The 27052-nt window shown below is 40.2% G+C and overlaps 2 protein-coding genes across 4 annotated transcripts in view; one reads left to right on the top strand and one right to left on the bottom strand.

Annotated features, from left to right (window-relative positions):
- Positions 1-16393, bottom strand: part of MRPL13 (mitochondrial ribosomal protein L13) — a 41887-nt gene extending 25494 nt beyond the window's left edge. For both annotated transcript variants that reach the window (XM_004580823.3, XM_058668519.1), the window contains exons 1-3: positions 16263-16393; positions 15401-15524; positions 3074-3167 (exon numbers count right to left, since the gene is read on the bottom strand). In XM_004580823.3, coding sequence (XP_004580880.2) covers positions 3074-3167; positions 15401-15524; positions 16263-16289 — 245 coding nt within the window. In that variant the 5' untranslated portion in view covers positions 16290-16393. The remainder of the gene's footprint in view (positions 1-3073; positions 3168-15400; positions 15525-16262) is intronic.
- Positions 16394-16438: 45 nt separating this feature from the next.
- Positions 16439-27052, top strand: part of MTBP (MDM2 binding protein) — a 68601-nt gene continuing 57987 nt past the window's right edge. The window contains exons 1-8 of one of the 2 annotated variants that reach the window (XM_058668516.1): positions 16647-16752; positions 17510-17590; positions 19302-19375; positions 19458-19609; positions 21353-21411; positions 23270-23414; positions 24324-24441; positions 26838-26972. In XM_058668516.1, the coding sequence (XP_058524499.1) occupies positions 16647-16752; positions 17510-17590; positions 19302-19375; positions 19458-19609; positions 21353-21411; positions 23270-23414; positions 24324-24441; positions 26838-26972 (870 nt within the window). Of the gene's footprint in view, positions 16578-16646; positions 16753-17509; positions 17591-19301; positions 19376-19457; positions 19610-21352; positions 21412-23269; positions 23415-24323; positions 24442-26837; positions 26973-27052 lie in introns of those variants that run through there. The other variant, XM_058668515.1, reaches the window with a different exon arrangement.

Below are 27052 nucleotides of genomic sequence, written 5' to 3'. Positions count from 1 at the left end.
CACAAAGAAGAACAAGGGAGATAATATGACTCCCCAAATCATTAAGGGATCAATAAGTGACTACAGCAAATGCATATGCATCCAATGTCAGCTTATCTGGCTACTTGAAACAACTGTTTATGATCTAAAGGAAGACACACTGCAAAACAGCAGTAACGGACAATTTCAACACCCGATTCTCACTCATGGACAAACCAACTAGCCAGAAAATCAACAAAGTAACAACAGAGCTACTGTACACAGTGGACCGAATGAACCTAATACCTACAGAACATTTCATCCCACAATTGCAGAATACACATTTTGGTAGGGATAGAGCACATGCTAGGCGAAAAGCATGCCTGAACAAATTAAAAACAAACAAACAGAATCCACAACAACACTGTATGTTTTTTTCTGATCAAAACGGAATGAAAATGGAAGTTAACAGCTCGAGAAATTCTAGAAAGTACATAAACAACATGTTCCTGAATGAAGGGGGGGGTCATAAAAATCAAAAGGGAAAGCAAAACATTCCTGGAAACAGATAAAGAAGAAAATATAATATGTTAAAATTTATGACAATCCTTAACAACAATAGGAGTGTTGAGAGGAAAGTTTCCATAGTAATTAGTGCCTACATCAAGGTTAGAAAGGCATCAAATTAATGCTTGATTAATGAATCTCAAGGACGTAAACAACAGCAAAGGAAACCCGGAGTTGGTGCGAGGAAAGAAACAATTAATACCAGAGAATAAACAAAGCTGAGACAAAAAAACAAAGCAAAAGATTAGGGAAATGAAGAGCTAGGTTTTCAACAATAGAAATAAAATTGATATACCACTGACCAAATTAATGTTAAAAAAAAGCAAACAGAATAATCAAATCAACAAAATAAACAAAAAGGATTTTAGAACAGATACAAAGGAAGTAAGTATCATCAGAATGCAAAAAGCTGTATGCCAAAAGGCAGGAAAATCTAGAAAAAACATAGATTTCTGGATACTTGTGCCATTAAGACATAGAAAACCAAACACAATGATAAGGCAGACTGAATCAGTAATGAAGATCGCCCTAGCAAAGAAAAGCCCAAGATCGGGGATGGCTTTACTGTTGAATTCTACCAAACTGTTATAGAAGACTTCATTCCAATTCTGAAAGTTTTCCAAATAATCAAAAAGAAGGAAATACCCTGAAACTTCTTTTATGAGGCTGGCATCACTTTAATTTCAAAGACAGAAAAATAACAAAGAGAATTATAGACCAAAACCACTGATGAACAAAGATGCAAAAATCCATACAAAATATGAGCTAATTGAATCCAACAACACAACCAGAAAAATCATTCAACCCAGAAAGTTGAGCCAAATTTTAATGGATAATTAAAAGTCCCAGAAAAACAGAGTAAAATGTCAGTTCTAAGAACAACATCTTTTTTTTTTTAAAGATTTATTCATTTTATTACAGCCAGATATACACAGAGGAGGAGAGACAGAGAGGAAGATCTTCCATCTGATGATTCATTCCCCAAGTGAGCCGCAACGGGCCGATGCGGGCCGATCCGAAGCCGGGAACCTGGAACCTCTTCCAGGTTTCCCACCCAGGTGCAGGGTCCCAATGCATTGGGCCGTCCTCAACTGCCTTCCCAGGCCACAAGCTGGGAGCTGGATGGGAAGTGGAGCTGCTGGGATTAGAACCAGTGCCCATATGGGATCCCGGGGCTTTCAAGGCGAGGACTTTAGCCGCTAGGCCACGCCGCCGGGCCCTAAGAACAACATCTTGACATGAGGGAAGCCAAAGAGGTAAGAAACAGCACTACTCCAGCTAAGCAGAGAAGCAGGAGCAGCAGCTGGGGGCTGGGACTTGTCCAGGAGGCCGCGCTGGCAGCCAGTGGTGAGAGCGCTGGCAGCGGATGCAGACTCGCCGCAGTCCATCAGTGGCCGGTGCGGTCCTCTGCCTCCACGCAGTCACGGTGCAGGTAGCACTGCTCAGCAGCTACTCCACAGCTGTGCCAGCCCTTCACACGTGGTCACATTACGTTCTTCTGATGTTTCCAAATCTCTCTCAATTTTGGAGAACCTGGCTACCATGTAGAGATTTTCCAGAAGCAGAAACTATTGAAGATGCATGTAAATACGCTTCTTGTTATGTTATACAGATATTTCACGTGTTCTAAGGGGAGGACTGGGTGAATGCCGCTGAGGAAGGCAAAATAAGTAAGATGAACTTGAGCAAAATATGAAACAGATGGGACTATCAAAGGACAGCGTAAAGTTGCTAATAAAAGAATGATTTTGGTAAGAGTGAAAAAAACCAGAATTTCTAACTACAAAGCGACAGAAAAGATTTAGGGTTAATTAAATTTGCACGTGATCTGAAGCTCCCAGTTAACTAATTTGTTAGACGATAAAATCAGAATCAAAGATCTTAAAAGACTGGAGATAAAATTTAGCATAGAATAAGCACACAGTCTTACACTGTGAAACACAAAAGAACATTGAAGACAGACACATCCTCGAATGGGGGCATGCCTGAAAAGGACTTAGCAAACTCAGCTGACAGTAAATTCCAGGAATCATATAAACAACATGGCTTTGAGGAACAATTATATTGTAATAGATTGCCTAACAGAAACATGGAAGAAAAAGTTACACTGTACTTGGAAGTGATTGGAAGCACATGTAGGTAAGTCTACATACTTAACACAAATGCTTCTAAGAAAGATTGCATTTAGAGAAGAGTGTCAGGTGAACTTCCCAATGTTCTCAATGGTTCAGGAAACACAGTAAGATGAATTATCTGGAGGAAAAAGAAAAAGGTGACAAAACTGACTTGAAAAAAAAAAAAAAAAGAGAGAGTAACTGACCAGAAAGGTCCTATAAAAAGGTGGGAGGAACAAACATTACCAGGTAATAGCTAATATTTTGCATTGTTTTGTAAGGTTTTTTTTAATGAAGGAAATCATTATGCATCATGAATAAAATCAGTACTTTCTAAAACATCTTTTGAAAACTTTTTTAAAAGAATGCTCAAAGTATTCTGACAACAATACATCGCAACTTCCACCTTCCTCAACAATGGACTGTTCTCTTACCCAGTGTGTGAGGAGTATACTTTCTGCTCCCACTTGTTTCCAGAAAATGCAATGTGTCTTGTGTTCATTATGACAACATGATCGCCACAGTCACCTAGTTCACAAAAGAAATATGAAAGGACAAGTTTATATAAAAAAATCATAAGCTTAAGAAAAATGGCCTTAGTTATTTATAAAATTTAAGGAAGTAGGAAAAATATACCAAAAAATAAAAAGAAAGTCACAGTGTAGCGTAAAAAAAAAAATTCAGGAATAGATTTCTTTCACATTTTTACATAACATTTAAACCTAGAAAGAACTGGCTGGCCATTTGGAAAGTCAGAACTTTCAAAAGTCAAAATCAAAAGATTCCAATAACAACAATACATATCCTAAAAGGAAACTCCTGTTATTCCTATTACACTTCACATAAAAATGTTGATATTCACCACCTTCTAATTCATGACACAAGTTTTCCCCTAAAAAAGAGCAAAGCAAATGAAAACAATACACACAGATATAAAAAACTGTTTGCTCAGTAGGTAAACTGAAAACAAATGTGAGCTTTTACAATTGATTATTCTTTTCAAATTTAGAGAACAATAGGGAACTATGATCTTAGGCTTCAAGGCCTCTGCCAATCACACTAAACTAGTTATGTAAAAAGTGCCACTCCCAAATAAAATGTATTTGAAGGATGGCTTGAAAAACCAAAATGTATATATTCTATCAACAGTGAGAGATGTCCCTAAATTTGGCTGTTCACTTAAAAACAAATCAAAAAGTCAACAATTTTTTTTAATTAGAAAGGCAGAGTTACACAGAAAGAGCTAGAGGAGATAAACTACTACTACTACTACTAGCATTATTATTATTATTACTATTATTATTATTATTATTATTATTATTATTGTTTTATGATAGAAAGATAGGCTCCGGGATTTCCCTTACCCCTCTCCCTAAATTCTTTCCCTCGCCATTGATCACCACTAGATTATGATAATATAGTCCTTGCTAAATAGCCACAAGTCCATCATTCTCCTATTCAAATGTATCCTGACAATGCAGAAAGTCCAATATCCTATTATCAAGATATATTTAACAGTTTCATTGGGACTCCATTTTTGATTTTGAAATAGAGAAGCACATGTATTGTATCTTCATATCAGTACACAACAGTCTCCTTTTTTTTTTAAAGATTTATTTATTTTTATTACAAAGTCAGATATACAGAGAGGAGGAGAGATAGAGAGGAAGATCTTCCGTCCGATGATTCACTCCCCAAGTGACCACAATGGCTGGTGCTGCGCCGATCCGAAGCCAGGAACCAGGAACCTCCTCCAGATCTCCCACACGGGTGCAGGGTCCCAAGGTTTTGGGCCGTCCTCGACTGCTTTCCCAGGCCACAAGCAGGGAGCTGGATGGGAAGTGGAGCTGCCGGGATTAGAACCGGCGCCCATATGGGATCCCAGTGCGTTCAAGGTGAGGACTTTAGCCACTAGGCCATGGCGCTGGACCCACGACAGTCTCTTAATAGTTACTAAACATCCCCTTAAATGAAGTCATAATATAAAATCAACAACAGGAAGAAAAACAGAAAATTTACAATGCCAGGAAATGAACATGCTACTGAATGACCAATGTGTTACTGAAGAAAGGAAAATAAAAAATGATCTTAAATAAAATGATACTACTGTATAATCTACAAGTCTTTGAAGAATTTAATGAGAGGAGAAAAAACTATTTTGAATAAATGAAAATTAAAAAACCCATGAGCTATAACAAAAAGAGTATTGAAAGGGTTATTGATCATGCATTTTGCAAGCAGGTTGCCTTGTATCCGACAGAACATATGATATTTGACCATTTGTGATTGCCTTATTTCACTGAGCATAACGGTCTCTAGCTGGGCCCACTTGGAACCAAATGGCAGAATTTCATTCTTTTAACGGCTGAGTAGTAGATGAACCACAGTTACCTTATCCACTCCTCTTTGGATGCGCATCTGAATTTTTTCCATGTCTTTTCTATCATAGATTGTGCTGCTATAGGATCACAGGTCCCTTTCTCATATGTAGTTTTCATTTCCTTTGGATATATTTCCAGCAGAGGAATGGCTGGGTCCTCTATCAACTGTGTGGTGTGCAGATTCTTTGCCATTCTCTTGGTTGCTTCTTCACTTTGTTGATCGTCTCCTTTGCTGTACAGCTTTTTAGTCTGATGTAGTCCCGTTAGTTTATTTTGGCTTTGATTGCTTTTACTTTTGGCATCTTTTCTAAGAAGTCTTTCCCTGTTCCTATATCTTGGAGAGTGCTTCCTATGTTCTCCTCTGATAGTCTGATGGTTTCTGGGTACAGATTGAGGTCCTTGATCCATCTAGAGATGATCTCTGTATAAGGTGACAGGTGAGGATCTTGTTTCTTACTTCTGCAGGCTGCTATCCGATTGTCCCAACAGCATTTGTTAGAGACTAATTTTTCCCCTGGATTATTTTCAGTTTTCTTGTCAAAGATTAGTTGGCTATACATGTGTGGGCTCCATTCTGGGGTTTCTATTCTGTTCCACTGATCATCTTCTCTGTCTCTGTACTAGTACCAGATGGATTTGAGGACCACTGCTCTGTAGTATGTCATAAGATCTTGAATTGTGATTCCTCCAGCCTGGTTTTTATTCTTCAGAATAGCTTTGGCTAGTCATAGTCAAGAGAGAAACTTCTATCTCTGATTCACTCCCCAAACAGATATAAGGTTGGGTTGGGTTAAAGCCAAGAGCCAAGAGCTTCATCAGGGTCTCCCGTGTAAGTGGCAGTGCTTTTGTTGCTTTCTCTGATACAACAGCATGGAGCTCGAGCAGAAATAGAGAAGCCAGGTTTGAACCAGTTGCAGGCAGGGGCTTAATCCACTGTGCCACAATGCCAGCCCCAACATGTAAGTTTCACATTGAATCACTGTACACGGCAAAATCAAGTAATCTGAGTCACAACAAATGTCTATTTTATTAAGAAAAACAACTTCAAAAGATCTAGAAACTTTAAAAAAAGAAAACATTAGTGAAAAATAAGTAGAAAAAACATACATAAACAGGGAAGGATCTCAATATAAGATCTATGTACTGCACTAAATTAAATGGTTTTTACAGAGCTTCATAAATTATATGGGATATGAGAACAATAACAAAAAGAAGATGAAATAGGTGTTTTCATTATATGAGTAAAACAGAATACTGAGCTGGAATGTAAGAGCTAGAAAACTTGTCAGTAGGTTGACATTCTATCACGACAAGGTGACAGAAGTTCGTGTAACTGACACACAAGGAGCTAGCAATGCAGTGGTGTACTGACAGCAAGAGCCTCTGGGTGTGAGGAAATATCTTGACAGCAACAACGAAGGCTGGCATCACCTCAGCTAGCAGGAATCCGAGATCCGAGGACACAGCCACCCTTCCAAGTCACCCAGTCTCCTTGCAGGCCCTTTCAATGCAAATCTATTTAAACTGGAGCACCTTTTACTAAACTATTTTGTAAATGTTATTTAAGCTTTAATAAGCAAAAAGCATCTTGAGCCACTCAAAAATGTTTATATTAATCAAAAAGAGTCTTTGAAGGCACTTTTGAGAGAATACTGCATATGAAGTGAAAAATGCATTTCTCCACTAACTAAATAAGTTAATGTAAATAAGTTCATCATGCAAATGTTCACATTTAGCTACACTGCATTGGAAAGGACTTCAAAGATAATGGGAAACACAAAAGGTTCATTTTGGCTGAAAAACACTATGCATAGTTTTATAATTATATATATTCCATTGAGTTTCTGAAGACCTTCATATGCTTCAATTTCACAATTATTTTTTCTGCTAAAATGAACTTATCTTTTACCTCCATTTCCCACACACTCTGGAAATACCCTCATAGTAACACAAGTCAGTAGTATAAAAGGCTGCCACTCTTGGGACCACTGTGGGGGCACAGCACACTAATCCTCCACTTGCGATCCAACTCCCTGCTCTGGTCAGGAAAGCACTGGAAGCGCCCTGCACTACCTGGGAGACCTGGAAGGAGCTCCTGGCTTCAGACCAGCTCAGTTCCAGCCATCTGGGGAGCAGACCAGTAGATGAAGATCTCTCTCTGTCACTCTGTCCCTCCTCCTTTCTGTTTAACTGTCTTTCAAATAAAATAAATCTTCAAAAAAGCGAAGGCAGCGACTCTGGATATAGGATCATTGTCCCTATTTGTTAATTTCCTTGAATACATGTATTTTCACTTAAAATATTGTACCTAAAATCTTACATCTCTGTAGCCACTGTAACTAAGCCACGTCTCCACTGCTGGAGCAACAGACGGTCACAAGAGTCACTGCATAGTGAAAACGGTTTGTAAGCAACTTTTGGAAACACACATTTCGAGTTTATTCACAAAAATGTTCACCTTAGATTTCTAACTGTATCTGACTCCTTTGTATAATGCTGGACGCTAAATTAGGTGGCCACACAAAACTGCAAAGCTTCACATGAGGGCACACAGGTCCCCCAGGCATCACTCTGTCATGTCTCAGTCCTGTAGCCTGCGTGTTTTGGCCCACTTTCTCTTTTAAGCCACAACTGATAATTTTTCTTCCCATTTGCCTGAATGGAGAGTAAGCGACATTTATTCAATATCTTCCTGATGTGAGAGACTGAGCCAGGAATTTTGTCTTCACACTTACTAACACCAAACATGCTGTAAGTTATTAGATGGTCTTTGTTGTACCTTCTGTCTCCCATCACTCAAGGCATTTTTTTTAAAGATTTATTTATTTTATTGCAAAGTCAGATATACAGAGAGGAGGAGAGACAGAGAGGAAGATCTTCCATCCGATGAACGGGCTGGTGAGCGCCGATCCGAAGCCGGGAACCAGGAACCTCTTCCGGGTCTCCCATGCGGGTGCAGGTTCCCAATGCATTGGGCCGTCCTCGACTGCTTTCCCAGGCCACAAGCAGGGAGCTGGATGGGAGGTGGAGCTGCAGGGATAAGAACCGGCGCCCATATGGGATCCCGGGGCGTTCAAGGCGAGGACTTTAGCCGCTAGGCCATGCTGCCAGGTCCTCAAGGTATTTTTTAATGAGAACACAGGGATTAAAAAGAGCTAAGGATGTACGGCCAGTACTCAGTACAGTCAAAATCCATCTCCAACACTTACACTGTTGCTGTTTTAATCCCATCCCGGCTGACAGGAAGTGACGGCTCTAACGTGATGTGCATGCCACCTGCTCTGCTACTTTCTAAGGTTTCAGAAATGCTGCTCCAAGCTGAAAGTCAAAGCGACGTGTTGCCTTGGCACTTCACTAAGTGCCAGTTCCTCAGCTAAGTACTCAAGGAAACCTACGGCACGGAAGGAGGTTTTCCAGCCGTATTTACAAGCCTTTCCTAGGCCACTGTAGCAGGGAAGCCGCAGCAGCTGTAAAGCAGCATCCCACCTTCCTTGTTGGACTTGCATGTGCATGGTCTCCTTCTTTGACTTTGGTCTTTGTTTCTTCCACTAGGAAGGTCCTTTTGACATATCTCATCTATTAAGTTTTACCCATACTTCGAGTTCCAAAATGCATATCCTTTTCTTCTTAAGTCCCTTCCTAATATTAAATTTCCTTTGTCTCCCTAAAGATGTCTAACTTTTTCTAGATACTGAGCTGACTCCTCATTGTCCTAGCATTTTATAAAAAATACCTTTCCAATTACACTATTAAGAAACTGCTGGGGCTGGCACCATAGCTCAATTGGCTAATCCACCTGCAAGTGCCAGCATCCTATATGGGCACCAGTTCTAGTTCTGGCTGCTCCACTTCCCATCCAGCTCCCTGCTTGTGGCCTGGGAAAGCAGCAGAATACAACCTAAAGCCTGGGACCCTGCACCCTTGTGGGAGACCCCGAAGAGGCTCCTGGCTCCTGGGTTTGGACTGGTTCAGCTCCGGCTGTTGCAGCCACTGGGGAATGAGCCAGTGGATGGAAGATCTTCTTTGTTTTTATTGCTCTGTAAATCTCACTTTCCAATAAAAATAAATCTAAAAAAATTTTAAAACAAACCTGCCAGTCTTGTTTCGAGCTGCTATACTAATTTACATATTCATTGACAATATATGCATAATCCTGCCTCTCTTAATCTTCATCAGCGTTAACTGCTGTCACCAGTTTTCATTTTAGCCACTGACAGGGCGACATCCCATTTGCATTTTGCTATGGCTACTTAGACTGAACATCTTTTCATGAGGTCATCTGCATCCTGGAATTTTCCCATTTAATAATTTTTTTAAAATGTTGAATTTCCAAAGTTGCTTAGATGTATTCTATAAACAATGCTTGTTGGCTATGTGGTTCACAAACATCCTCTAGTTGGCAATGTGCCTTTTCACGTGGCTAACAAATGTCCAATCCTTCCTTCCAAGCGCTCTAAGCCAGCACAGTGATCTCTGCACTGGATCTGGCAGTTCTTGGGGTTCTAAGATGACTTAAGGGGCAAGGCAAAATCCTCACTTCCCAAAGGAACCAGTGTCACGGGCACAACATGAAGCCATGATCTCCTTCAGTGTTTCACAGGATGGTATCTGAGGAGTGAAGACCTACTTGAGATTTTCTGGGAAACTGTAAGCAATGCCAAATAGGAAAGTTCACAGTGATTACGAGCCCATTACACTTACTTAATGCATGCTTATTAAATACATAAATGTCAGAAATAAACTTTTGATATAATTCCATAGGCTCTGGGCTTTTATCCCCTCCTCTTGACTGCCCCTATATTTTTACAATAGTATAGTCCTTCATAAGCACATCATTCTGCCACACAAGTGTATTCTGACATTGAGGGTGCAGACAATGGCAGAGTCCAGCATCTTATTGTCAAGATACAGCTAATAGTTTCATTGGGAGTCCACCTTTGATCTGGAAGTAGAGATACTGATTTGGAAGATACTGCATTGTATCTTCACAAGAAATAAACTCTTAAAGCACATCATATTCATCAGTTGAAAGTTACTTGCAATTTAAGCTTTGATTTTAGCGACACCTTGTGGACACAAAAAGTTATGGTGATACAAACCATAATGAACATAATGAAAGAAAAACGCAATTTGGTCTTATCACTGTGACAAATATATGACACTAATTTAAGATTTAACATACGGGAAATGGGGTCTTGAGTATATAGGGACTCTTTGCACTACCTCACATTTTTTTTTTTCCTGTAAATCTTCAAGAATTCCAAAATACAAGTTTAAACAAAGATTTTAGAAATTTCTTGGGGCTGGCATTTTGATGCCGTAGGTTAAACTGTGATGTTGGCATATCATGAGAGGTGGTTTAAGTTCCTACCACTCCAGTTATAGTTCAGCTCCTTGTTAATGCTCGTAGGAAAGCAGTGGAAACGGCCTGAGCGCTCGAGCCCCTGCTAGACATGTGTGAGACCCAGACGGGCTTCCCCGCTCCTGCCTTCACCCTGGCCCAGCCCGGGCTGCGGGGCCATCTGCGGAAGCAGCAGGACATGGAACATATCTGTCTCTCCCCCTCGAACCCTGCCTTTCAAATAAACAAACAAATCTAAAGGGAGAAGAAAAAAGTTAACTTTTCATTTCTTAGAGACCTGATAACTAGCCATAGTGACTCTTCTAGTATACTAGCAGAACGCATGATCTCCAACATGTCAGAAATGTTTTTGTAAAAACCACCTGCTTGTAAGGAAGGAGAGCCTCAATCAAGCACACAGATGGTACTCTGCGTGGAAATGAAAATTAACTGACTACTGATGATTCCACTTTCCTTCAAATTTGTTATTTTTCATTTCTGCCAAGGCAACTCAGGAGAGCAGTTATTACCTGCTGATACCAATGCTAAGGAACAAAAGAAAACAAAAAATCAAGCAGGAAAATGTACTTGTAAGTGGCTATGAATTATCATGCAAAAGTGGAACAGAAATTACCTCCATGAGAAAAGAGGCGCTTATAGTCTAGTCTACTCTCACTTCTTCTTTTTTTTTTTAAATTTATTTATTTTGCTTGAAAAAGTGACAGAGAGAAAGAGGGAGAGACAGATCTTCCAACTACTGTTTTACTCCCTAAATGGCTACAATGGCCAGAGATGAGCAGGACCAAACACAGGAGCCAGGTGCTTCTTCTGGATCTCCTGCGTGGCGAGAGGGGCCCAAAGACTGGGGCCACCTTGTGCAGCTTGCCCTGGCCGTTAGCACAAAGCTGGATCAGAAGGCACATGAACTGGCACCCACCCAAGATGCCAGTGCCACAGGCAGAGGATTAGCCTGAATGCCACCACTGCCACCCTACATCCACTTTTACTATAATGTAGCTGAATGACAGCAAGGAAGTCACTCTATTCTTTTGATCTTCATTTTCTAATCTATCAACGAGGCAATTAAACAGAATATCTACAGTCCTAGGGAAATAAAGTTGATTCTATAAGCATGGCGTTTTTTTCTGGTATGCCAAAACATATTTTTGAAGTAAAGAAATTAATTTATGAGAAATGAAAACTGTACGATTGGTGATTACTAACTTACCATCAAAACACAGCTGACCTCATGATTCATGATTTCTGTGTTTGCAAACTTGCCTAACTGCTATTTTCAGCAGAGACTGAACAAAGCAATGCTTTGCTTCACTTCTCATTAGTGTAAGCGAGTGTCCTCTACTGTGGTATATTTAATGTCCTGTTTTTGGCATGCATGCTCTTTTTGTTCATGACTTCACCATTCAAAATATCACTCATGGATGGTACTGGAGTTAGAAGGCTGTGACACAGCTCACAGAAATAATACGCTTGATAAACTTCATTTAGGCATGAGTTTTAATGCTGTTGGGCATGAGTTCGATATTAAAAGAATCAACATACCCAGGAATCTCAAAAGTCTGTGGAAAAATGGCAATAAAACATCAGTTTACTTTGGTGCAAAAGAGAAACTTTGAAATAATTAGATTTCAAATAATGTCTTTGTAAAAGAAAGAAGCATATGAGGAAAGCATACACAGATGGGCAACCAGCTCATCTGGCCAGCGGAAGACAGTGAGTGCCTCATCAGAGGACAGAACGCCGAGCAGCTCGGACGGCTCTCCTGACCACGCACTGCAGCAAGTGGCTGTGCTGAGGTGGACTTCGTCAGCTAACAGACCTTGGAAACATTTTCTCAACCACAACATCTCATAACTATTAAGTCTGGTCAAGTAACACCCTCAACAGGGTCTCTAAGGTGACACCAGAAGACTGACCCCATCCCCAGGTGCTCATGTACTTTGACAATATGGAGGAATCCTGTCTGTCACGTGCCATACAGAAAGGAAAACGAAAAATAACTGAAATACTTATCGCCAGCCACCTTCCTCCATAGTCTGACACTCCTCACCCTCATGTGGGCCCACATAAGCACACATCCTTCTCAAACACGTGAACAACATTAAAAACAAATGTCATGCATCCAACTATGTATGAGACCCTGGAGATGATGCTGTGAAGGAAACAGGCAGAGTTCTCTGTCTTCCTGGAATCTGTCCGATGAAGGGAGGTGGAGGAGTGAGGCATGTCAGATGAGACATGAACACTACAGGGTGCTTAAGCACACAGGGATATAGAGCAGGTGAGCAGAGTCAGGAAAGACCTCCACTGGGAATCTGACTGAGCCCAAGATTGCAATCTGTGAAGGAGTAACCCAGACAGACATCAGTCAAACAGCATCCAGGCAAAGAACAGCAAGTGAGAGGGTCAAACATGCTGGGCAAAAACCTGCAGGGCTGGCAGGGAAATGGAACAGCAACAGGTACGCAAGGTTTGCCCAAGGGAAATAAAGTTAGAGTTGTAAGAGGAACCACCTCGTACATATTTTTGTAGGGCACTGGGAGAACTCTGGCTTTTACTCTGAATGTCACTGTGGGAAAGATCATCGGAGCTGTAATGTGGAGAAAGGATCACCCAGGGAGAGAGATTGGGGAAGAGACATTTGACACAACACATGAGAGTACAGCAGCTCATACTAGTGCAGAGGGCAGAGATGATGAAAGGTATCAAATTTTAACTAAAATTTTAAAATCAATTTTGGGAGACGGAGTGCTAGTGAATCAAGTGGAGTTGTAGATAAAACAAAGGCTTAACCTAGAGCTAGTACGAAGGCAGAAAGGCAATTAGTCGGCATTGCAGAAAATTGAGACGGAACAGGCTAGTCTGAGTAGGACAATCTAAGAAGCAAGCCACACCCAAACAGTCCTCTTCATTGGTGATGTCTACCAGATAACTAAGAAGACATGCCATACATTCATTAACATTGTCAACCACACAGTGAAGTAATTCAGTTACGTGAGTCCAGAGTACAAGCAAGGGATCAAAGCGGGAGGTACACATGCGGAAGGCATTAGGATTCAGATTTTTTAGGATCAGTGATAGTTTGGAAAGCTGAAGATAGCAAAGGGGACTTGTATTCACGGAGAAAGTAAGAAACAGAATATATCCAAGAAAACAATGAAAAATGTATTTTAAGAAGAAAGTTCTGTACACCACAATTAGCTGCACTGCTGAAAGGGTATGGCAAGAAAAACAGGATTGTTTTACATCAAAACAGAATAAAGGAATATAAAAATTAAAGGCAATGCAGAAACACTGGTTGGATCCTAGAGTAGAACAAATAACCATTAAGACACATTTTTGGAATGACTAGGGAATTTTAAAATTACACTGAACATTAGAACATCCAGTTACGTGGTCTATTTTCTTAGGTGTGATGATGGCATTTTGATTTTATAGGAGAATAGTACTATGAGATATGCTGAAGAACTTAAATATCTGCAACGTGCTTTCAAATGACTGAGTGAAAAAACACAGTGCTTTACAACACAAACAGCTGTGTAATCTAGATGAAGAATTACAAATTTTCTCTCTACTATTCTTTGAGCTTCTTAACAAAAGAAAAAAAATAAAGGACAATCCAGTGGAAGAAAGGCCAAAATTCATGCATCAAAATTTTATAGAAAGGACACATCAAGGTCAATAAACAAATGAAAAGCTGTTCAAGCCTATTTGTAATAAGGATGATGCAGCCACAGACTTGCACATCTATCTAAGTATTCAAAATTCAAAATCACACCATCAAATCCCACTAAAAATGAGCAGCAGAAACTAGAATATGCTGCTGGCATAAAGACTTAGCAGCTTCCCAAGCATATATTTTTTTAAAGATTTATTAATTTTTATTGGAAAGTCAGATAATACTGAGAGGAGAGACAGAGAGGAAGATCTTCCCTCTGATGATTCACTCCCCAAGGGGCAACAACAGCAGAAGCTGAGCCAATCCAAAGCCAGGAGCCTCTTCCAGGTCTCCCAAGCAGGTGAAGGGTCCCAAGGCTTTGGGCCATCCTTGATTGCTTTCCCAGGCCATAAGCAGGGCGCTGGATAGGAATCAGGGCTGCAGGGATTAGAACCAGTGCTCATACGGGATTCCAATGCACTGAAAGTGAGAACTTTAGCCACTAGGCTACCACGCTGGGCCCCAAAGCATCTTAAAACTCGGTCATTTCTGCCGAGGTACACCTCAGAACTACTTCCCCCTGCACAGAGAGCAAGGCACAGGACTACGGAGGAGCTACACTGTTTGTCGTGGTAGGTGTGTAAGTATTCATTTGAAGATTATTATTACTGCAAATTTAAAGTATGCACACATCTACAGACATTTATATACGTATACAAACACACATAAACACTTTTACACACCGGCTACATCTCACAAGAGTTAAGAATGTGACCAATTGCAGCCCAACTAAGGATGAAGAACTGACATCGGCAGGTGGCAGTCAAGTGCCAAGGTGACGTCAACCAAAAAAAAACGTGAAGCACAAGTCTCAAGAAAAATTTTTGTTTTGGAAAAAAGATGCAGAAAAGTGCACCGACCAATTCAAACTGGTGAGAAACAGGCAGTCCGTCCCACCAGCTCTCCCGGTCTCCCCGAGCGCAGGGACATTTTTAGGAGAGGGCAAGATTATTTTGCAAACCTCTGCTTTAGATGCATGCTATCCTGTGAAGACATCCTGTGCAAAGGCGAACATTTCATTCCTAGTGCAAATCAAGAACCTTTCAGGAGGGTGCCCCGAGCGGCTAATGCTAATTTGGTCAGTGGCATACAACGAACACTCCCAAGAAAACTGGTCCCCAAGGTTTTCTAGGAAGAAGTCACTTCAGTTCTGTGCCCTGTTGAGATTGCCAGCAAACCTGGAATAAAGGCTGGGGAGCTGGCAGGGGAGGGCATGTCTTTAAATACAGTTCTGTTAAATGCGATCGAGCCCTGACTGTGGCATGAACACCCGCTTGCTAAGGAGAAATGTACAGGTACTTACTCAGTTGATGGTATATAGGCTTGTGGAGTCCTTGGAGCTTCATCGACGCGAGGGCGGCAAGTTTTCCAGGCGGCTGCATTTTCCCATCCAAGAGATACCACATTCGGGCAAAAGTGGCCCATTGCTTTAAAAAAAAAAAAAAAAAAAAAAATCCCAGCTAACATGAAAATCACTTAAGGTACTGTAACATGACCTCTATGGTATATATTCTCTCTATGTCACTTCTATTGTAGGATTAAACTCGGAAACTACAGTGAACAGAAGACACTAGAGGGTTTTTGTTTTTGCAAGGGGTGGAGGGTGCATGTCTCTTATGGTTGTGTAACGGAAACTGGTTTTTTCTTTGTTTTTCTTCAAAACACAAAACATGCAAAGCCCCTGGAGTTAATGTTGGTCCACATTGGACCCTTCAGGAAACCCTAGTGGCTCCATGGTCAAACAGCCCCTCCACTGCCGGCTTGGCACCCTCTGGCTAGCCGGGTTAGCTGTCTGGTCTCCCAGATCCCCGCTTTCCCTGCCTGGAGAGTCCACGCCCAAGGTGGACCCAAGGTGGACCCGAGGCGGACCCAAGCCCTCCACAGGGCCCCATTCACTTAGCAAAACACAGATCCTCACAACGACCCACAATGGCCCGCCACCATGTACCCTTCTGGAAAAGCAGAGATACCAAGAGGCCAATGAGGAACAGGACAGAATGACAGGTGCGGTATTGGCTTTCTCGGCCCGAGTTCGCGTCCCCCCACACCGCCCCCGGCACGGCAACTCCTCCGGGTGAGTCTCGCTGGCCCGTCCACTCAGCTTCGCCTCTCTCTCCTTCAGCTGCGGCAATAAACTGCATGGAGCCATCAGACACCCAGCTTACCTGGGACGCCTTAGAGAAACTCGACATGCTCCCCAGACAGCCCTCTCACCAGGCGCGCGGCCCGGTCGCACAGCTTTACAGACCCGGCCGGAAACGCCCGGAGCCAAGCATGACAGTTCCGACCCGGCCCGACACACAGGCTGCTTCTTTCCTGGGCTCCCTCCCGTCTCCGCAAGGAAACAGTGTTGTCTTGCAGCAGGGATATAATGCAGTAGTTAAGATAATAACTCCAGAAAACAACCCATTTCATTGAAAACGGCCGAAACATAATACAGGACCCAATTTCCAGCCGGGCTGAGCGGCAAGGAACCGGAAGTGCGTCACAGCGCGCGGCTTTTTGGAAATGGGAGCCGAGACCTAGAACTTGGAGTGACTGTGGACGAGATGGATCGGTACCTGCTGCTGGTGGTCTGGGGGGACGGCAAGGCCCCAGCGGCCGCCAGTGGGGGTGCGGAGCCCGCGGCGGCTGGGGAGACCGAGGAGCCGCCCGGTGAGCGCCGTGCCGGGAAGGGGCGGGAACGGCTGGCGGGAGGCGAAGTTTGGGGTTTGGATCAACTCCTGCAGGGGATGCACCTCACACATCAGGGTCCCAGGAGGCTGGCCGGAGGGTGGGTCAGGAGAGCGCAACAGAGGCGTCTACGTGGAGAAACGGGGACACCAGATCCCAGCCCTGAGGAAAATTTGGGACAGTTTAGCTGAAAGAGCTTTCCCTCAGCAGTGGGGTTTCCGCTCCGTGGAAACGTGTACAGTCCCTCTGCCTCCTGAATTCCACATGCAGTTAACAAGACGAGGAAGAGTTTGTTGTTCTCGAGGTTACTTTCTATTGGAAGGACACATTTCACGAATACCCCGAGCTTTAAAAAAAAAATGACACATTTTATTGATGATGTTCTTGGTGCACCTGTTCAGATTCTGAAATAATTTTTTTTTTTTTTGGATCGGGAAGGCATTTTCAGGAGGCGACATGTGTGGGTGTGTATAAGGTGTTCTCTGTCGTGTCATTCGCCCTCCTCCTTGAAAACAATACTGTATCTGGGAAGGGATTTTGAGTTTGCGTTAACGACGTGGCGTGTTCAAGGCAGGAACCGCCCCAGGTTCTTCCAAATGCTTTGGCTCTTCTCTGTGGGAACTTGAATACCTTTTGGGTAAAGTGCGGTTGTTTATGGATGGCAATCTAATGGTCACACTGGGACGGACCCAGTCCGTGTGCCCGGGAGCCCGCTGAACTAGTCTGATTTCCCTTTCAGACTTCACAGCAACAGGTGTTTATCAGCTCCTGAAAAGAAGCATTGGTGCATCAATTCACCCCCAAGACACTGCTTTCCCTGGTAGGTATAAAATGGCCTCTCTGGCAGAGGATGTGTTTGAAATGAACTTAGGACCGCTAGGAATGCAAGGTGTACTGTTGACTCTGCAGGGCTCTGGGTTTTGGAGGGAACTGAAGATTGGAAACTGAAGAAAGTGTTATTTCTCTCTTTGTGATGCTTGAACGTCATCAAGTTGTTACGATAATTAATGTCAGTATTCAGCTTGACTTTTGTTCCCCTTATAAATGGGAATGTTGCATTCTAAGGAGGATTAATGCCACCAGCGACTTCATTACCATTACTTAATATTCTGTTCTTATCTCCTACCAAGTCACTCCATTGTTGAACAAAGCGGTGTGTTCCCATCTGCTCTTTCTGAAGTATTTCACTTCATCTTTAAGATTTTTTTAACATTTTTATTTTAAAGATTTTCAGAGAGAAAGAAAGGCAAAGAGGGCTTCCATCTGCTGGTTCACTCCCCAGATGGCCACAATGGCCAGAGCTGAGCCCATCTGCAACCAGGAGCCAGGAGCTTCTTCCAGGTCCCTTATGTGGGTACATCCTCTGCTGCTTTTCCCAGCCATAAACAAGGACTTGAGCGAGAAGTGGAGCAGCCAGGACATGAACTGGCATCCATATGGGATCCTGGTGCCGCAAGTGGAGGATTAGCCGGCTACAACACCGTGTTGGCCCTGAAGCATCTCACTTTTTGGACCACTCCTCCGTTATTTTCTGTTTGCTTTATACAGATCCGTTAGCCTGCTTTACTAGTTATCTTTTCTCGTTCTTTGCCTCTAATACAGACTAATCCCTAAGGACTCCAGTGGGTCTCTGAATGCCAGGGAGAGTCTGATCATTGGATAACACTGACATTGTCATGACTCTACAGTCCGGTTCTTTTTCTGTTTATTTTTCCACTCCAGAAATTCCTTAGTGTTAGCTGCCAGTGGGAAATCATTTCTAACATGTATGTACCGCACCAGCCTGTTTCCAAGTCCCAGTAATACTTTTAATGGCTTAAGTTGACATCATGTTAGGCCATACTGCTCTTACTACAGCAAAGACCTGTGTTTTTCCTAAAAAGATGTTTTGGAAATTATTGCATGATAACTTCTGTTTTCTTCAGAAAGTAAGAGATGACGTCTTCTGCTGAAATTGTTAGGAGAACATGTTAATAGGTACTTAGCATCTTCCCTAGCTTCCAGGAGACACCTCGGTAGCCATATTTCTCTTTGCTTTGGGGAATCCAATTTTTGTACTTGTGCTAAATCCGTCATGCTTCCTGTGACATATACCATGGTGTTGCCTTTAATTTTATAATCCTCCTGTAATATTCCGTTCTCCAAGATTGGCTTCCATGCCCTTAGGCCATGGTTTATTCAACTCTGATGGAGAGGAAGTTGTGCTAGTATGGTTTCTGTGATTTTTGTGTCATTCAGAAAAAATCAAGTAGTTCTAATTTTAAACATCTTTATGATAGATTTCAATCTACAGGATCATAAGAATACCTTAGATATTGAACTGTGTTGGCCTAAAGCAAAGGATTCCTTCTTGGTACATGCTTTTCTTCTTGAGGCAGGTAACATTCAGTTTGAATTTTTAGGAGATTTTAGAAGACCCACACTTCTGCAACTTTGGAAAGCTGTGTGATTCAAAATGACAAACTTCTCTGCATACACATGCTGTGACGTTGTCTCGCTTGTGGTCTGATCAGTGTGATTTTGTTTTCAAGCCTGTTCCATTGGCGGTGGACCCGGATCCAGGAAGTGGTTCTTTGCAGTGCAGGCAATATGTGGATTGGAACAGGTAGTAGTTATTAGTGAATATATTTGCCGATACAAAGAACCCTGTGAATTCCATTACTTAGCGCACTGTGTTCCTCTGTCAGTTTTGCAGTTCTGATTGGCAAGAGGTACATTTTGATGCAGAGAAAGATGAAATTGAGGACATCCTCCAAGCAAGCCTGGGAGAATGTCTGAGCGCTGCTGAGTTTGCGGAGGAAGAGGACAGTAACAGCAGGGAGTCCCTGTCCTTGGCTGAGTATGTCCGTATACTTCCTCTCTGCTCCGTTAAAGATTTCACGCTTGGCAGTTATTCAGAACCATGAGACTGAGGATTAGGATCTTGTAGCAATTGTAGTAATGAATGAATTAATTAGAGATGTTTGCTCTTCATTTTGGATGACTGTTAGGCATTTTGGGCCTCTTATTTCAATGAAATTCTTTAAGAGCAAAAATGGGTACCTGAAAATGTTTTGTTTCTTATGTGGTTGCAAAAATGATACAAAGTAATTTTTTTTGTTAGGATTTACTTATTTTTATTTGAAAGGCAGAATTATAGAGAGAGAGAAGGAGAGACAGATGTAGGAACCAGGAGCTTCTTCCTGGTCTCCATGCAGGTGCAGCGCCCCAAGTACTTGGGCCATTCTCTTGCTTTCCCAGACCATTGACAGGGAGCTGCATTGGTAGGAGAGCAGGCAGGACTTGAACTGGCACTCATATGGTATGCTGGCACCTTAGGCAAAGGCTAAGCTTGGTATGCCATGATGCTGGCACTAGCGAAGTAATGTTTTAATTAACATGTCACTTTTAAAAAATTATATTAGATATTTTATTTTAAAGCTTGAAATGTTACAAAGAAACTGTCATTTTCACTTTACAACTTGAGGCTCAGATATATGATTTCTATTTATCTTCTGCATTTCAAATAGCTGTTAAAATCCCTAGAAATTTTGAGAATTATTTACATGGCCACGTTCCCTTGTAGGATTTTTGGAACTGCAGTGTGATATTTAACTTGCCTCAGATGACAGTTGTGGTGCTATTTTCTTTGTGCAGTATTTCATCTCTGACTCTGAGTAAACAACCTTTCATCTTAGCTTCAGTATTTCATGGCAGCGAACGGCTTTCGTTTCCTTATATGGATACGGTGCTTGTGTACCTGTAAATAACTGCAAGCTTAAATATTTCCTTTTCCGTTTCTAGATCATATTTGTTGGTGACTGGTGAATGGAGACTCTAGGCTGAGGGAAAGAGCCCAGAGCTAGGCAGCACTGGCGATGGTCCTCGCTTACATGGTGCTGGGCCAGTTTCTTAACTGCTCCTGTCCTTTGCTTTCTCATCCATAAACGTTGGGATCCTTTGAGACAATCTCTAGGGTGCCTTCACTCAGCCCCCCAAAGCTCTGACTGCTATTAAAACGACAGCTTCAAAAATGTCATTTCTGATATGGGATCTAATAGCAATTTCCACAAGAGGGAGCTAGAAAACCATAGTTTAACATAAGATACTTTGAGATTTTTAACAATAGTGGATTTATAGTAAAGAATTTAGGCAGTTTCATGCTGTATAATGAGCAGCTTGAGAAAAATGTCAAATAGTTCAAACTAATAGATTTTCAAGAATCGGAGGGGTGCATTAAATTATTAGGACTGTGAAGAAAAAGTAATACCCTTCCTATATACTTATTATCTTTTTAATATTAGAGCAATGTTTTGTTCTCAACTATGTTTAATACACCATCTATTATTTGGGGAGTTTGTTAGTATTTTGGGTGTGGACCAGAACTTTTGCTTGGATTTCCACGTATGCTAATTATGTGGCTCTAGGCAAATTATTAAAGTAGAAATATAACAGCAGTGTTACTTAGCATGATTGCATTGATATCAAGATCAGATGAGATAGTACATGTAACATGCTTCATGTTGATCCTTTTAGTTAATGGTTCAAATTTTGGTACATGTACTCTCTGCCTTCGTGTTGCTAATTTATCCTTTCATTGTAGTCTCTATGAAGAATCTGCAGAAAGTTTGCATCAGTTATCGGACAAGCTTCCTGCTCCTGGTAACATTTTATTATTATTTTTATAATGTACATCTTATTTTATACTTACTTGTTATTTTTTAAAATTTATTAATTTGAAAGGCAGAGTTGCACAGGAAGAGAGATAGACCAAAGACTCTTCTGTTAAGGCCGAGGCTTAGTCTGTGCCGCAGTGCCAACCCCAGGTTGCATGTTTTATAAATGAGTGATGATTCAGCATTTTTGCTAGTATTCTCAAATGAAGAACATTTTCTTCATTCGAGTTCACATAAAATATACGCTAGCATTTTATTGAAATACATTGCTGAAACATTAAATTCTTTAGAAAATTAAGTACTCATTGTTGCTTCCGTATTTATCTTTTTCATTTTTAAAGATTTATTTATTTATTTGGAAGTCAGACCTATGGAAGGAGAGATATCTTCCATTCCCTGGTTTGCTTTCCAAATGGTTACAGTAGCCGGGGCTGGGCCTGGGTGAATCCAGGATTTTATCTTGTTCTCCCACATGGGCACAGGGGACTTGGGCTACCTTCAGCTGCTTTCCCAGGCATGTTAGAAGGCCAGGTTGGAAATGGAGAAGCTGCTGTCCCGCTCTGGGGTGCCAGCATTGCAGATGCAGCTTTATCCACAAGGTCCAATTAGTTATCTTGTAATTCCATTTTCCATGGACCGTTGTTGGGCACACCATGTGCTGTACAAGTTCTATGGACAATTCCTTAAGGAAGAGGGAAATAGGGAATTCGGATAATATTCTTTTATGGACAAGTCAGTGTAAAATTATCAAAATTTCTTATAGTAAAAGAAATCCTTGAGTCACTATTTCTTTACAAAATACATTTTTCCCTATATTGATAATCATATTTAGTGAAATACTGTTTCATTATATTCCTAAAACTGGTTTTTATCTTAAAGTAATATTTCTTTGTGTTAATTAAATACTTACCATGAAGAATCTGGGACAATCTGACGTTCACAAATATTTTTGAAGAATATTCTTTTCTGGATATTTTCTATGAAGGCTGTTTATTATACAGACATTACAGTGCCTGTAATGTGACATTATATGAGGAGTTGAGTATGCAGTGATGAATAAAGCGTGTATGATGACTATTAAGACCTGTGGCTCACAAAAGTCTAATTTTATATTCAAGACAATCATATTTCAATGCAAAATGTCCCACATTGTAAATAACTGAATGCATTGATAAATGAACTTATCAATTATTTTAATGTTTCATTTTCAAAATATGTATTAAAATATTGTATAGGTGGTGTTTTGCCAAATTAGAGGACTTGCATTATCATTTTTATTTGGTTTCTGTTTCATTTTGTTTTTTATTCCAGTAAATTTGCAGCCTTATGAAATTTAAACTTTGTGAAGTTATTCTTTTTTTCAGGGTCAAATAATGTTATCGGTATAATTGGGTTTTCTAAGTGTTTCATTGTACTTTAAAAATGTAATTTCTTAGAGTATGTAATTTTATAATAATCCATTCCCTTTGGATAACAAAATATAGAAAAATATAATGAATTGCACAGGGTTTTTTTTTTCCCTACTGAGTACAACGATAGCATTGATGATCTTGAAGAGTAATGTGTATCATTAACCACTACTGTAGAATTGGCAAGTAGTTATACAGTTCATTGCTTTGTAGCACATGCTAACTTTCAGAAGAACATGCTTTTCATTAAATGCGGAACATTAAAAATTTTTGAGGTCCTTAAGATATGTATTCTTAGGAAGAATTTCAGAAATTCAAGTTAAAATTCTCCTTTATCATCTAAATAAGTGAAATCCAGTTTTTTTCGGTACTGAAACATTGGCACAATTCAGATATAACATCTCTTAAACGTGTATTTTTGTCTTTTCTTTCTAGGTAGAGCAATGATAGATGTAATACTATTGCCTTCTGACAAAGATCCTCCAAAAGTGAAAGACTGCTTGCCTGCTGTAGGGGCTTTAAAACATTTCAGGGAGTGGCATTCTGCAAAAATTACTGTAGCCGGAAATCACTGTGAAGTGTAAGCTTTTTTGTTCATATTTGTTCATGGTTCCGAACATGCTGCTCAACATTTTGAAATTACGTTAGGGTAATACCATAGTTTTATGTCATACTGTGATTGGAGAATTGTTCTCTTGAGAATAATTAGATTTTTCTTACATTTTTAAAGATATATTTTTAGCAGATATGTTATCGATGCTGTCCTATATTGTTCAGCATTAATTTCTTAAACTCAGTGTGTGCATTTAAATTGGCTTGTGTGTTCAGTGAATAGCATAGTGAATATCATGGGTACACTGGATTTGTAATGTCGTTTTTTGTGTGTCATGTGACAGTGTGGAATTAAACTCTGTTGTCGTTTATGACATTCTAGTTTTTTTTGTTTGTTTTTTTTACAGTTTTGATCCATAAATAAGCATTTAAATTGGATTTATTCATGATATTTTTCATTCCACCATATTGTTGAACGCTTGCCAAACACAGCAGTCAGTGCTGTTGAGTTAAAAAATGTAAAAAGACATGATCTTTTTCATCAAAATGCAGATGTAACAAGAGTGACAATGGTTAAGATAGTCTGTAATCAATGTTATTAACAAATTTTATACAAAGCTATTTGGAAACAGTTTAGTTGAACAATTCTGTCTTTGGACACGAAGAACCAATGTTGTGTGTGTGTGTGTGTGTGTGTGTGTGTGTGTGTCTTAAATAGTTAAGCCAACACTGAAAAGAAACTATTTCTTCATTGTTGGTAATAAGGGTAATTACTTTAATTTGTGGATATGAAGGATTAAATCAGCATGACAGCACTTCATTCAGAGACTGAATTAATGGTTGTTCTGTAACACATAGAAAAATTGTGAAATTTTCAGCTTTGCTTCTTATAAAAATTTAAAACCCTGCAGTTAATTATAATCTTTTTTTTAAATAGAAACTGTCAGAAAATTGCAGAATATCTTTCCGCTCACGTTGTATCTTTAGAGGATCTCAGAAATGCTATTGATTCAAAGGAATTGTGGAGGGGAAGGATTCAGATATGGGAAAGAAAGGTAAATGGATTTCTCTGTTATCACAGTGTGCAAAGCAGGTCTTTCAACTCTTGACTATGCAGATACTGTAAGTACATCTTAATGGAAATGTAGCCTTTAAAGACGTTCCGGATCAGCACTATTAGAATTTCCTACATTGATGGAGATGTTCTCTGTGCTAATGCAGTAACCAACTAGCCATGTATTGCTACTCAGGGTTTTACATATGACTAGTGTGATGGGTGAGCTACATTTTAATTTTGATTCTAATTAAAATATTCACTCCTATTTTGATCATTGCTATTCTGTAATGTAACACTTGTAAACCAGAATTTGACCTTAACCAAGTTCATATTTATCTACAGATCCCTTTTTATTGCTTGTGTGAAATATCTGGAAAAACTGCTTGGAGTGTGTTAGGTTACTTATAATCCTATCCTTGATGATTTCTAATTTCCACTAACCAGTTTTCTAATTTTGAATGAATCTTTTTATTGTTACTAGATCCTAGTTTTCTCAACAACAAGATGATTGTGTTAGGTTATTTTAATCCTGAGCTTCTGTGAGACTTGATTCTCTTTTGGCATTTCTTACTGAGAACAAACATTTTGCAAAGCTTTGTTCCTTGTGGCTGCCTTTGTGGTAAGTGGGTTGAACCACCACAGCTTAATACAGGTTCCTGTTTGGGTGCCAGTTCAAGTCCTATCTGCTTCTCTTCCAATCCAGCTCACTGCTGGTAGCCTGGGAAAAATAGTGGATGATTGCTCAAGTGTTTGGGTCCCTGTACCTTTATGGGAGACCCAGATGAAGCTCCTGGCTCTTGGCTTCCATCTATCCCAGCCCTGACTATTGCAACCATTTATAGGGAACCCGAGGGTGAATGATCTCTCTGTTTCTAAAAGAAGTGTTTCAAAAAGAAGTCTTTTAAACTATTTTTTGCAAAAGTATTCAAAGTAATTTATATCTTTTATAGAGAAGCAAAGCAAAACCTCAGGTTTTTTTTATATGTATATACTATTTGTGCGGTTAGCATTGGAATATGAGTCAGACCTTGCATTTTTATAAGGTCTGTGTGTGGGTTTTTTTGTTTTGTTTTGTTTTTTGTTTTTTTGCATGTATCAGTAGACTTTTTAAAAGATCTATGTATTTATTTGAAAGGCATATAGCTAGGGTGAGATGGAGATGGAGGTATAGGTAAAGAGAGAAAGAGGAAGAAAAATCATCCATCCTGTGCTATACTCCCCAAAGGATAACAACACCACGACCCAGAAGATTCTTCTGGTTCTTCCTTGTGAGTGGCTGGAGCTCAACAAGTTGGGCCATCTTTTGCAGCTTTTCCAGTCCATTAGCCGGTAGCTGAATAGGAAGTGGAAGAGCTAGGGCCGGATTGGCACCCATGGGATGCCAGTGGCACAGGTAGTGGATTTAACTGCTAGGCTGTAGTCCCTGTCCCTAGACCTTTTTCCCTCCTTTGCAATTCATCCTTTAAAATAGCTTATTAAAATCTAAAGGAAGATGATGAGAATTAGTTTGATGGGCTTATTTGTTGATTTCCAAGTTCACCCATCCTAATTTCATGGAAGGTTATATCAGCAAGTGAACCTTTTGTGCAATTGACTTTAATATAAAGGAAATATAGCCAAGTAGAAGAGTAGAAATTATGAAGAGCTAAGATTGCTTTCATATATATATTTAATCTGTATGTTTGAATATGACTTATTTGGAATCAGAAACTAACCTAAAGTCACATTTCACTGCAGAATACCTTTCAGCCAAAAATCATTTAGTATATGTAGTTGTTCAGTACATGGGACCTGGCATTACAATGGGTTCATTCCCGTCTCTCCTCTGTTTCATTGTGACATGTTGGATAATACTTTGCCTCTTGATAACCCACTTGTACACATTTATAAAAGAGTTAATAATAGTTCCTATTTCATGGGTTTTTATGAATATTAAATTGTTTCAAAGTAACCATCCTATATTACCTATTATTGTTGTTACCATGTTAATACTGCTGCTATTATTACTTCTAAAGTAATTCATCTTCTCATATACACCATATATTGAAAGCCTTGTACTTAGATTCTAGTGGTGAGGAGAACCGACATTTTCTATCTATGCATAACTTATACACTAGTACCGGAATTCTGACTAAGCACATGCGAAAGAGGTTATTTGGCCTTGTTATAGCGTAGAATGAGCTGCTCTTGCTGGCTCATGAAGGGCCCATGAGAGCTCTTCATGAAAACCTGGTGTGTCAGTTAGAATGGAAAGATATGTACCTAGATGGAAGAGCCAATTGTTAAACTGGGGATTCAGGAATTTACACTGGGGATTCATGAATTTTTTCAGGAATGAATCTTTCTAAGTTTGTTCATGATGCTGCTAACTGTGCTCTCTTGTTTCCTTTTCAGTTTGGATGTGCAGTTAGTTTTCCTGAATTTTGTTTAACTGGAGTCACACCTACGAACTTTAGTATATATAATTTAGACACTTGCTTATTTGCCCCAAAAATAGTGACTTCAAAGGATAAGAATATTTTGCCAAAGGTAATTATGCTTATTTGTTTGTTTGCACTAATCTATTTGTGTGTTTTTATTCCTGTAAAATATATTTGAGTCTTGAGTTA

This window comes from Ochotona princeps, chromosome 9 (genome assembly GCF_030435755.1).
Source record: "Ochotona princeps isolate mOchPri1 chromosome 9, mOchPri1.hap1, whole genome shotgun sequence".
Lineage (NCBI taxonomy): Eukaryota > Metazoa > Chordata > Mammalia > Lagomorpha > Ochotonidae > Ochotona > Ochotona princeps.
The sequence above is the reverse complement of the archived record's forward strand: the minus strand, read 5'-3'. Positions and strand labels throughout refer to the sequence as shown.